Genomic DNA, 13,530 nt, shown 5'->3' with positions numbered 1-13,530 from the left:
GGGGCTGGAAGGTCCACGGACTCTTTGGATCCACAAATGAGATTATTCAGGGACCTTTTTTCTTGACTCCGCGTATCTTCTGTGGACCTGGCAGCTGTTCCTCGTGAGAAAGCCGGGATGAGAGATAGTGGGGTTGTAATGCAGAGCTGAGACTCCTGTGGAGACTGCACGGAGATGCCATCCATGAGGCCGTAACCAGGTCAAGTCAGGCATTTCTTTCTTATTTATTCATCCTCAGGGTTTGTCTATAATGGTATTGGAAGGAGGGGAATCCATGGTAGTGCAAAAAAGAGTTTTGTAAATAAAATTCACATTTTCTGCTCGTAAATAGAATGAGTAGGGAAAGACAGGCTTTTTTCGACGTTGTAATATATCAAAAAGCAAATTTTCACCTTGCACTGAAATGCATTCAAGAATACATTTTACAGGGGCTGGCCTGGTGGTATAGTGGTTAAGTTTGTGCCCTCCGCTTTGGCGGCCTGGGGTTTGCAAGTTTGGATCCCGGGCGCAGACATAACACACTGCTTGTTAATCCATGCTGTGGCGGTGTCCCACGTACAAAATAGAGGAAGATTGGCACAGATATTAGCTCAGGGACAATCTTCCTCACCAAAAAAAAAAAAGAATACATTTTACAAATTGGTAAACATCATAGGCACAGAATACAAATGAATTTTAGTAAACATACATATAGTTGGGGTGGAATTAAATGCTCCTAAATATCCTTCAGTTCTATTCTCTGTGTCAGAAGGCTGTGCGACATTCTCTCAACATTCTTTGTCACTACTGCCCAAACGTGTATCACGAAGTCTACGCACTTGCACCTGATAAATGAGCCTGCTTTAGCCCAGGAGCAGGCTCCTGCCTGCGCAGTCCATCCACGCAGTATACTGGGTCTATGGGATCTTAAAATTCTGAGCCAGAAGCACCTCTAGAAATAATTCTTCTCCAGTCCTTTCATATTCTGAGGAGGAAATGGAAACATCTCTTTGCTCGTCTCACTACTGTAATTTAAAAATTTTTACGTATTTCCCTATTACATACAAATATCTTAAACCAATTCCAAATACCCAGTGAGCATGTACTCCTCGTTCAGTGCCCCTTCTGGTGGACAGGACTCTGTGCAAGGTCCACACAGTAAGACGCGGTAAGATGCAGACGTTGTCACCTGAGTCCTGAATTGCTGCCCTCCTGAGTCCCACAGAAAGGCGGTGGGCACGGGGTGGGGAGCCTAGGTTGTGGGAAGGGGGGTTAAGACCATATTTTTAAGGCAAAGCTTTTATTCTTGCTTCTAAGTAGAAAAATAAAAAATCAGATTTTAAAAATTATGATAATAAAAAGCTACCTAAATAGGTGAAGTGGGTGACTTTTTTCTAATGAAAAGAATAAAATCCTAGTTCAGAAATTCTCCCTGCAAATGGTGAGCTTGGAGGTTCTGGCTGAATTTATTTTAGGCCTTGGAGGTTTGAAGTGTAAAGGAAGGTGCTAAGAGGCTCATGGTACCACCCTTAGAACTAGTGCACTAGCATCTCGTGTTTGCAATATGCTGGATGAATTCAGTGGTGCTCCGTCAAATTTTGATAAATACTTTAGAGCAGTGGTTCTCAGACTTATTATTCTCAGACCCCTTTAGACTCTGAAGTAATATTGAGGACCCCAAAGAGCTTTTGTTTATGTGGGTTAAATCTATCAGCAGTTACTGTATTAGGAATTAAAACTGAGAAATTTGAAACCATTCATTTGTCAATTCGTTTAAAAATAACTATAACAAATCAAATACATGTTATTATAGCTAGCACATTTTTCAAGAAAAATAACTATATTTTCCAAAACAAAAAAGAAATTAGTGAGTATACTGACACTGTTTTACATTTTAGCAGATCTCTTTAGTTGTCCGGCTTAATAGAAGACAGCTGGGTTTCATATCTGCTTCTGCATCAATTTGTTGCTATATGATATTTTGATTGAAGTAGGTGAAGAAAATCCAGCCTCACATAGATGTGTACTTGGAAAAGAGAGGAATGTTTTAATAGCCTTTTCGGATAATTGTGAATATTCTTTGATATTACACCAAAACTTGACAAGTGGTAGTTTCTTAAAGGTTAGTTGCAATTTGGAGTCAGAAACCATATCAGTGAACTTTTTATCTTTTATTACATTAAAATCCATTGTTATACCTTGCACTTTGAATGGATTTTTACCCGTACATGATTTTGCAGCATGATGCAGCTGTCATTTGGAAAAAATTGTTCAGCGAGTTATGCAAATGTTGACACATTTAATTATACATTATTTTTAAAAAAATCACATGCATTAATATTTCCGGGAATATCTTTAGAAAAGACTTCTAGTGTTGGGAGGTTGTCAAACACACATACATGTTTTGTAAATTCTAGTTTTATTGAATGCTCAAATTTTGTTGTTGGACCTGAACGTTGTCAGTTGTTTTCACTAAGGTGCCTCATTTTGTCCAGAAAATTCCCAATACCCGTGACTAAATGACTACAGTTTGCCTGCTGTTCATCCTTTCGGGTAAATGGCGTTCCATGAAGTGAGTGGCTAGTTTATCCTGCAACTTGAGCAATCACGAGTGCCATTCCTTGAGACGGTTGTAGTGCTGTGATGTGCAGTGAAGGGCTGTAGGTATACTTCTCATCTCCTTACACAGGACATTAAAAAGACCCACTCTAGGTCAATATTTAATAACATTAATAAGTTCCATTCCTTCATCAAGGACGTTTTAAGTGACAGGGGCATTTTTTCCAAAACTGCAAATGCATCATAGTGAGGAATAGAGCTGTGACAAGTGTGGTTCGGTGCCACGGACTTGATCTGCACTTGGGGAGTGGTAGTTTTACTCACCGTTGTTTTTACACCATTTGTGCAAATGGCACACAGTGAAAGAAGTGAGCGAGTCTTGGTTGTATTATGGACATAGTTTTGACCTCACTGACCCCCTGGAAGGTTCTATAGACCCCCAGGGATCCACAGACCACCTCCTGGGAACCAGTGCATTAGACGGGAGTGGTGATGGTATATGTGTTCAAAGTCTAGAACAATTCATTTTCCACAGAAGATTCCCACGTGGTACAGGACCCCTGTAAGTAGGAGTTCCTCGGGCATTTGTTTACCTGCTGGGGAGCCAGGTCATGACTGGAGGGACTGTAGATCAGAGGTTAAACCAGGTTATGCCCCCTCTAGCCGTGTGATCTTGACTAAGTCACGTAACCTGTCCCAGGCCACAGCTTTCCCATGTTTACCATGTGGATGATGAGACCCTGTGGGGTTACTGGGACAGGTAAACAAGATAATTCATGAACTGTAAGGGCTCAGTAATCATTCGCTATTGTTATTCTTTGACAGAAAAATAACAAATATTAGAAGATAGAACACATTTCTTAATGTTTATGAACCAGAAATCAAGAGGAAAAGCATCTAGGATAACCTCTTGCTCAGCATCCCAGGCGTTGGTACCTTTAGTCAGACTGCTTCTTTAAGCCCCAGAGGAAAAGAATATCCCCTTTGCCTCTAAAATGTCTTCATTCCTCAGCTCTTGAGGGTCCATGGGCCTCTATCCACTTCCTGCCTCATCAGTACCATTAATGTTCCCTCTTCCTTGGAACGTTTGTTCTGCTCTCCAGTAAGCAGAGGTGTCAACTTTAAAAAGTTGTTCCTGGCCCTTCCAGCACATGTGGCTAGCACCTTGTTACCTCACCTATGTTCATCTGTTAACCTAGAACGTTTACTGTCATTTGCTTTGGGAATAGTTCCAGGTGAAGGTTGCTGCAGTTGCTTTTTCATGTCAGGTTTTCCATGCCCAGCACCGATATGCAACAATTCCACTTTCTCTCTCTCTCGTTATTCACCCCTTGAGATATGGCTCAACTTCTGATAGTCTACTGTTGCTTCTCTCTTGTAACCATTCACCTATAATGGTTAAATTCAGTGATCGTTTCTTCATCTGCCCTATCTTTGAAATCTTTGGGATATTTTTTGGACTCTACCTGTCAACCTCGTGGTCATAAACATGACCGTCTCTTGCTCTCATCAGCCTGCTGGTGTCTCCATCTTGGCCCCACCTTGAGGCAGAGACCTCACATTCTGTTTTCACTCCTGGTGCTTCTCCCTATTGCCTGTCTTCATAGGTGAGTTTGCCCCGATGACTCTGAAGGTGACCTGAGCTGCGCTGACCTCCCACTCTTGTCCCACTTCTGTTTCCACATGCCACTTCAGTCCCTTGTCTTGAGTGGAATCTCTGGTGACTTCAGTTCTTCCAGACCTTCCATAGCATGTAGAGTCTACACCTCATGACTTTTATGAGCACTGCGTTTCCCTTTAGATTTGCTACTTCTCCTCAAGTAAGTCACGTCCTAAACACAAGTTCATTCTTCTCTCTGTCAACAGCACCTTTGTTCTTCCTGTCGCCCAGGTCTGAGGAGGTGGTGTCTCATCTGTGACTCCTCCCTTTGCTTCACACCCTATCTCCATTCACTCGGTCAGTCCGTCAGTTCTTTCCCATGTTCTGAGTCCCCTCCCTCTCACTGCCTCCACACTGGTCGACCTTGGTCAACTCCTGGCCTCACACTGCTCTCCTGACTCTGTTTTACCCTCTCCCCCACCACATTTGCCCCTTTAATTGTGTCACTGTTCTTTTCAAAACTGTTATTGTCCCTATCTAAGTCTGACCGCTTCTGTGAAACCACCCTTGACCACTCCAGACTTGGGTGGTTTCTGAAATCCTGCAAAACTTACTGTGCACTGATACAGTTGTACACTTAGCTATCTGCGGTCTCATTTGATGTGCATTTCATATTTAGCAATCAGGGCCTCATTGTAACTGTAAATTGCTTGAGCCAGAAGACCTCACCTTGCATTTCCCGGCAGCTGGTACCAGTGACTGGCAGAGCCCTGGGCACCTAGGAGGTGCTCAAAAGGCAACTGGTGATTGGCTAATATTTGACATTTCCAGGAAATAGATATTTAAAACAAGGATCAAAATCTCTTTCATTTTCAGTCTCTGCAACTGAACATTTCGTCCATTTTTAGAATTTCCTCCTTTGTGCCTAATATATTGAAGAACTATTTTCTATTCTGCTTTACGTGTTGCCCTTATTTTATTTACTGCTTTTGTTTTCTTGGTTTCTGATTTTTAAAAACTCTGCTTTAATGATGTTGGTAAATCCATGAACGAAGGACTCAGTAGGAGCAGATATAAATATTTTTAGAAGGATTTTCTTATTGTGCCTGTGCTTGATTTTTGCAAGAGGTCATAATTATTACATTATCATCAATATCTACTAAAATCCTGTCATTTTTCTAGTAACTAATTTTGATATCAAAAGTAAGAATTTTGATTTTAAAAGATTTCATTTCCTTTATTCTGTAGAAAAGGAGAAGAGTACTCTTTTTAATGCATACATGATATGTAAGTAAGAGAGGTTCATTGTTATAATGGACATTTGAAGAAATGGTCTTAACATAATTGCAAAGTACATCTACCTGGGCTGTGCTCATAAGTGAAGTCCTTACAGTGAGAATTCTAATGCTATCATCTTTTAACCCTATTCTGGTCTCATAGAGAATTGTAATGTAGATTGAGGAAAAGCCTCCTTGCTGTTGAATTGTTAGTGACATTTCCTTTCTAGGTCAATTTTGACAAGACTAAGTTGTTATTTAAAACTTGGAAATATAAACTAAAGTAGGGATGAATGCAATCACTGACATGCGTAGAGTTAACATATGTATTTTCTCCCTTATCAATAACATCGGTAACTGAAAATCCAGAGATCCCAAAATAACCTCCTCTATGTGAAATGTCCCTACCCCAACCCTGAGAAACTATCCACAGAGCTGATAACAGGTTTTTTTTTCTGTCTGCTCACTCTTAAAAGGCATTTGGGTGAGAGAAAGTGGAAGTTCCTGGCAGGTTAACACAGAAAGGGCATAAATAGGATGAGAGTAAGCCAGGATGAGCCTTGGAGAGGTGCTGTTGATGTGCTGGGAGCAGGGTCTACCTGAGTTTTTCTAGGCATCAGCTAGGATGTCAGATCCCTCATGGTGGAGAAAGTATCAGACATGAGTGGAAATGGATATGAAGAAAAACCCAGGATCTCCACTCTTTTATCTCCATATTTAGTCTCCATATAGTGACTGAGGTGGGTGTTTTTGGAGAATCTATTTCTTCAGTGGTAAATGGGAGCAAAGTCAAAAGGGATGCTTTATTAGCGTTGCCTTATATCAGCTGCAAGTGAACCCTGAAAACTGGCAAAGAATGAATGTCACCTCATGTCTGTGTTTCCAGTCCAGTGCTTCTGTGAAATGTAGAAAGTATTTTATGACGTTTTAAAGGAAGTGACTAGGTTTTTTGCAAATAAGTTTTTAGTGTTTAATCTTAGAGATGGTGATAAGGACTCACAGATTGCTTACACACGCTTTCAATGATATTGCATGCCAAACTGAATGGTTTTAGTGACATAGTTTGATAAATGCCAATACAGCAATACTACATTTATCTCTCATTTTTGAGTCATGATGGGTTTTGCAAAAGTGATTTTCCATATATCTGATGCCTCTGTGGATAAGCCACAATTTCTTCATTTTTAAACCTGTCTCCTGACACTTCAGTCATCGTTTTGCACACAGCAAGTCTCTTTGCTGTGTTGTTTGATGTTTTCGAAGATGCTTGAGGTCTACAGGCTTTTGTCCCTTTGCAAAGGGGCCCCTGCTGGCTGCGCTCTGTGAGTTCTCCTGCTTACTTTGTATGGGTGGCTTTTCCTGTCCCCTCTCACTGTTGGACTCAGGACTGCCTCCTGTGGCTCTCAGCGTGCTGCTAGCAGCTTCCCTCATCCCTCTAACACATGGCTTCTGCTCGGTGGCAGGGGGGGAAACAGAGAACTAAGCTTGCTGGAATTGTGCACATAGGCTCCAGTGAGATGCTGCAGACTTTCCCATTGACAAAGTGCGTCAACTTCGACACACGGATTTGTGACATGTTTTTAGTTTCTTTTTTGCTTTCGCTATTTTCTGGGCAAGTGGTGTTCAGGCATTATAGATTTCAGGTGAATGAGGTGTTGCTACAGAGCCCCCGGGAATCCTTGGGCCCTGCTGCCCTCTCCCATATTGTAGAGATAATTGTCCCGGGGCAGCTCCTCGCGGCCTTGGCTTACCAGGGCCAGAAACCACAGAGCAGGCTAGCTCCAGAGGTACTGTCCTGGGTTTTTTTTCTTCAAAAGCTAATTTGTTTTTAACAGCATTGTTGAGGTATAATTTACATCCATTGGAATTGGAGGTGTTTTGGCAAATGTATAAAAATGCACAGTTATGGTGAGCGAGAGCTGGGCAGGCTTTACAACCATACTTTGGATCTCAGCCTTCTGCAACTTTCTCAGTTCCAAAACGTCCCCCTTCACTTTGCAGGTGCTCAGCCGCTCGAGTGGTCACCTGTTACCTTGGGCAGAAAGGCTGTGATTTTCCGCAGCCAGCGCCGTGGTGGGTGAGGAGCACCCTCAGGCCAGAAGGCTGCAGAGTGGGAGACCACAGCAGTCTGAAACAGTAAACCCTCTTCCGTTTCTGCCTTCCTTTGGTGTTTTCAAGTGCCTTCAGAGCTCATTTTAATAATTGTGATTTTTTTTCAGTTTTGTAATTCTAATCAGCAGGAAGAATCACCTGATCCACCACTTCATGCCATTGTTCCCTCCTTGGGTCATTTTATCTCCTTTTTAAAAATTGAGGTATAATTTATGAACAGGAAAACTCACCCTTTTCATTGTAGAGTTCTAGGAGTTTTGGGGACACATACAGTTATGTAACTACTGGCTTAGTCAAGTATGGTGCATCCATTGGCCCCACATTCCCTCACATCCCTCCATAGTCAACCGCTTCTTTCCTCCTCCCCTCTCCCCCAGGACCTGGCAACCACTCATCTGTTTTCTGTCCTAAGGTTTTGCCTTTTCCAGCATATCATATAACTGGAATTGGATAGTGTGTACTCTTTTGAATCTGCTTTCTTTCACTTGCTGTGATACATATGGAATTCATCCATCCTGTTGTATGTACCAACTAGTCATCTCTTTAACTTGCTGAGTAGTATTCCTTTTTATGGATATACCACAGCTTGTTTATCCATTCACCAACTAAAGGACATTTGGGTTGTTTCCGGTTTTTGGCAATTTTGAAAAAACTGCTATGAACGTTCATATACAAATTGGGTAAATATCTAGAAGTGGGATTGCTGGGTCATGTGGTCAAAGCATATCTAAATTTGTAAGAAACTGGCAAGCTTTTCCTAAGCAGCTGTACAATTTTGCAGTCCCACCAGCAGTGAATGTGAGTTTCAGTTGATCTGCAGCCTCACCAGCAGTTTGCATTGCCAGTTAAAAAAATTTTATTTGTTTTGTAGTTGTACCTCATTTCTGATTTTATTTTGCATTTCCCTAATGAATAATGATGTTGAACATCTTTTCATGTGCTTATTTGCCATCCATACATCTTCTTTGGAGACATGTCTATTCAAATCTTTTGCCTCCATTTTTATTTTTGGGTTGTTTGCTTTCTTTTTATTGAGTGTTGAGAGTTCTTTATGTATTCTAGGTACAAATGATTCATCAGATATGTGTTTTGCAAATACCTTTTCCCAATATGTGGTTTGTCTTTTCATTCACTTACCATTGTGTTTGGAAGAGTGGAAGTTTTTAATTTTGATGAAGTCCTATGATTCAATTTTTCTTTTATACATTGAGCTTTTCCCGTCATATCTAAGAATTCTGTGCTTAACTCAAAGTCTCAAAGATTTTCCTCTACGTTTCGTTCTAGAAACTTGATGGCTTTCTTGTTTTGCATTTATGTCCAGGACCCATTTTGACTTAATTTTTATATGTGGTTCAAGGTAGGAATGAGGTTCATCTTTTGTTTTTAGCGTGAGGATATCTAATTGTTCCTGCGCCATCTGTTGAAAAGATGGTTACACTTCTTTGCACAATTTTCATAATCATCTGAACATATATGTGTTGGGCTGTTTCTGGACTCAATCTTCTCTTCTGTTGATCTATGTGTCTTTCTTTCCACCAATATTGAACTTTCTTGATTACTGTAGTTTTGAACTCTGATTATGTAAGACCTCTGATTTTATTCTTCCTTTTCAACATTTTTTTGAGCTATTCTAGAACTTTTGCCTTTCTAAATAAATATTAGACAACTTGTTGATTTCTGCAGAAATCCTGGTGAGATTGATTGGGATTGCATTGATCTATAGATCAATTTGGGGAGAATCTATGCATTAATATTGACTATGACATACCATGAATATAGTCTATCTCTCCGTTAATTTAGGTCTATGTTTTTTTTTTTTTTTATAATTATTATTTATTTATTTTCCCCCAAAGCCCCAGTAGATAGTTGTATGTCATAGCTGCACACCCTTCTAGTTGCTGTATGTGGGACACGGCCTCAGCATGGCCAGAGAAGTGGTGCGTCGGTGTGCACCCGGGATCCGAACCCGGGTCGCCAGCAGCAGAGTGCGAGCACCCAACCGCTAAGCCATGGGGCCGGCCAGGTCTATGGTTTTTCTAATCAATGTTTTTTAGCATTCAGAATACTGATCTTGCACATATTTTGTTAGATTTATGCATAAATATTTTGTTTTGGAGCTATTATACATGGCACTTAAAATTTTAATTTCCAATAGTTAGGAATATATAGAAAAACTATTGATTTTTGTATGTTGAGCCATATCCTGAAATCCTGATAAACTCATTAGCTCTAGTAGTTTTTTGTAGATTCTTTGGGATTTTCTACTTAGACAGTCATATTGTTTGTGAATCAAGACCATATTATTTCTTCCTTTCCTGTCTGGATGCCTTTGTTTCACATTCTTACCTTATTGCACTGGCTAGGGTCTCCAGTATGATGTTGAATAGGAGTGGTGAGAGCAGGCACGCTTGACCTCCTCCTAATCTTGAAGGGAGACATCAGACTTTCACTACGAATTGTGAGGTTAGCTGTGTGGATATGTGTGTGTTATGTAACGTATATGTATATATGTTTATATTTATATACATATTTTTTGCAGATGTCATTTATCAGATTGAGAAAGTTACCTTGTTTCCTAGTTTGCTGAGAGTTTTACCATGAATGGATGCTGAATTTTGTCAAATGGTTTTCCTGCATCTACTGAGATAAACGTGTGGCTTTCTTTTTTAGTCTGTTGAATTGCTGAATTGAGTTGATTGATTTTCAAATATTGAACTAGACTTACCTTCCTGGGATAAACTCCACTTGTTCATGATGTATTATCTTTCTTTATATATAGTTAGATTCAATGTGTTAATATTTTGTGAAGGATCTTTGTGTCTGTTTTCAAGAGGGTTATTAGTCTGCAGTTTTCTTTTCTTGTGATGTCTTTGGTTTTGATATCAGGGAATGCAGGCCTCATAAAACATCCCCCAGTGATGTTTCTCTCATTATCAGACTGGAGTTATGGGGTTCGGGGAAGAATGCCACAGAGGTGAAGTGCTCTTCTTGTAACGTCATATCAGCGGATATCTACATGACATCCCTAATAATATTAACCTTCATTACTTGGTTAATGTATTGTTTCTTAGGATTCTCTACTGTATACTTAGTATTGATCTCTTTCCCTACAAGTCACTAGGGCTAGCCTCCAAAAGGAGATAGGGTGGGAATTAGCCACCATCTCCAGGTGGGACAGCGTAATCTACGTATATCTGTTCTTTGGAATTCACCTGTAAGAAATATTTGTTTCTTATCTCCAATTTATTTATTTATCCACCCTTTTATTCATATCTTTATGGACTCATGTACAGTTATTTTCCACTTTGGGTTATAATACAATATTACATTATTTATTTTGTTGCTATTTTGGCCACTGGAATTCTTGCAGCTTGGCTCCTGTATTCCTTTGACATGTCCTTTGACATGTTTTGTTATTTTAAGAACTTCCTTTGTTTCTATTACTGCAAGTTGCTCCAGGCTCATCTTGTATTTTCTCTGCCCTTTCCATAGAATCAGCCATTTATCCAAGGAGCCTTGGTTGTATGCTCTCATGCCCATCTACACTCCCTGAAACCTTTGGCTGAAATCTTCTCACCCCCTTGTTTGGCAGTCTCTTCCGCCCGCACTCTGTCCCAGGGAAGCCAGTACTCAGGCCCTGAATCTCCTTGGAGGAGTCTGTCTGTCCTTAGATTCCAAGCTAAAGACAGTTGGTTTCCCTGTGATCTCAACTCTCTGATGAGTTCAAGAAGATTGTAATTTTGTAGATTATCCAGCTTTTTCTTGTTGTTAGGAAGGAAGTGTTTCTTTTTCCACTTTTTTACGTTCCAAGATGAAGCTGGGTCATTTTTGATATAGGAAATGTTTGGGAGGACAAGATAGTGGTGGAAAACTTGGAGTGACCCATGGGAATCAGTATGAACTGGGTCCAGAGGTCCTGGTCTCCAGCTTGGCCCCTGAACTGCCCTGAGTAAAGAGTCCAACAGATGGGGGCTGGACCCTGAAGCCAGACAAGGGGAGTATATCTGGTCCATGGTGATCCATGGGCTTCATTTATCTTGGTCTGGACTCCCAGGCCGGGCCAGAGTAAGGCAGCCCTTGCTGGAGCGTGGAGAGGTGCGTGGCCTTCCAGCACGGGCTTTCATGTTTTGGCAAATCATTGCTGCGTGTATTAATATCTCCAGTGGACTAACCTTGGTTGCAAACCTCAGTTCTCAGAGTCCAGTTGTAGCTGAGCATTCCAATGCTGAGGACTCTTGTTGACATTCAGAGAAAAAAGTATCAGTTGCTAACACTGATGGTTTCTATTTCAGGAAGACAATTCACGAATGTCTTTTAAGAAAAGATTTTCCTTAAGACACAACACAAAGAAAAAAGGTATGTCAAGTAGATGTTGAAGAAATAGAAATGTACATATTCTGTAATAATTCGGCCAAGGGTGAGGATATCTGTCAGATCCTGTTATAAACAGCTAGTCAAATTTGTCTCCTGAAATATAGTTAAAATACACAGAGAACACTCGATAGAGAAAAGGTCTTACTTCTTGCCCACAATCCCCCTACATTGCTCCATAAAAATCCCATAATTATAACATCACCAAATTATAAATTCCTTTCCTAAATTTTTTCATAACTGTTTATTTATAATCATAATTCTTTAGATTTGTAGTTTTAAAAGCAGTTTACAAAGGGTTTTCATGTGTATGCATTTCTGGTGTAACATATTAGCCGTGAAAAGTAGAAGAATGATATATTACAGTATTGACATACAGTAAATGACATAATGTGCTGCAAATTGTAGAAATCCTACAGCTATATTAACTACTTGTCTTTTTAGTACATAGTTGGATATTTTACAAATGAGGAAACTGAGGCATAGAGAGGGTAGGTGTCCTTCCCAAGGTCACAGGGTTATTTTCTACGTTACTGAACTTGTAATGCTGTAGCCAGAACTCACTCACAGGGCATGTCGTCTGAGGTCTGAAGGTCTCATGTCCATGGGTAGGGATGGAAAACTCTGCACTTTATTCCATAGCCTTGAATTGTGGCTCTCTATCAATAACTTGTATGCTCTTTGGATATTATTTAGGCCCCCAAACAAAGCACCTGCAGCCCTTTTTTTCTTTAAAGTGTGGGAATTACAATCCTATGAGAAAATAGTGTCCTATGTGATAAACCAGTATTGAGGACGACCTAACACTGTTTGTGTTGCTTCCCCCCTCCTCCCTCTCTCCCTTCCTTCTGTGGACCCTGTGTGTGAGGACCTGAGCATTGTTCCCCTTGAAGAAAGACAGAGGAGGAGTGTTTACCACAGGAGAGGCTGAAGGGAGCTCTGCTGGCTCATAAGGAGACAGATGTGCCTGGACTCCCTAGTCCTGTGGGAAGGCTGTCACTTGTCACATGTCACTAGCTGACTTCTCTTAGCATTTATACGTGGTTAAAGTTCCATTAAACTAACCCCAAGGGGAGCCTTGAAGGGCAAAGAGATCTTAAAGGGTGGCTTGAAGGTTATATGTGGAGGTGGGGAGCACTGGGGTCTTCTTGGGCACCAGAAGGCAGAGGCACCATGGAGCCAAAGGAGGGATGGCATCTGGGGACCAGCGAGGCTGGGTTCCAGGAGGGTCATGATGGTGGTGAGAGTTCTTTGTGTGAGGGGACCTTTCCTACAATTTCTTATCTGTGGACCGGGAGAGAACACAGACTGGGAACACAGGCTGACTTGGACTCCTACATTATGATGTTTTGGCTTTTAGTTTTAACATTTCATTGTAATTGTTGATGGCCCCACAATCAAAATCTTTCAACAACAATTTCCAATGACTGTTGGGGGGAATGTCTGCCTTTTGATTTTCGACTCTTCTTGGTAACTTAAGAGAAAAATCATCATTCAGTATGATAAATGCCAACAAAATGATCAGAGGAGCTTATTTTGTTTTCAAGAAAAGAGGTTTATGAAGTGGACCCCCCAGATATTAAAAAGCAAAAGTGGGGGCCAGCCCGGTGGTGTAGGGGTTAAGTTCGCACG

The 13,530-nt window shown here is 40.8% G+C and overlaps 1 protein-coding gene across 1 annotated transcript in view; it reads left to right on the top strand.

The window, feature by feature from the left end:
• Positions 1-11,903, top strand: part of DCDC2C (doublecortin domain containing 2C) — an 86,716-nt gene extending 74,813 nt beyond the window's left edge. The window contains exon 10 of the mRNA XM_087436404.1: positions 11,820-11,903. Within this exon, the coding sequence (XP_087292530.1) occupies positions 11,820-11,903 (84 nt within the window). The remainder of the gene's footprint in view (positions 1-11,819) is intronic.
• Positions 11,904-13,530: the final 1,627 nt, after the last annotated feature.

Source organism: Ceratotherium simum, chromosome 11 (genome assembly GCF_057802395.1).
Source record: "Ceratotherium simum simum isolate JZ-2026a chromosome 11, ASM5780239v1, whole genome shotgun sequence".
Taxonomy (NCBI): domain Eukaryota; kingdom Metazoa; phylum Chordata; class Mammalia; order Perissodactyla; family Rhinocerotidae; genus Ceratotherium; species Ceratotherium simum.
Note: the sequence above shows the minus strand (reverse complement) of the source record. Positions and strands in the feature narration are given on the sequence as shown.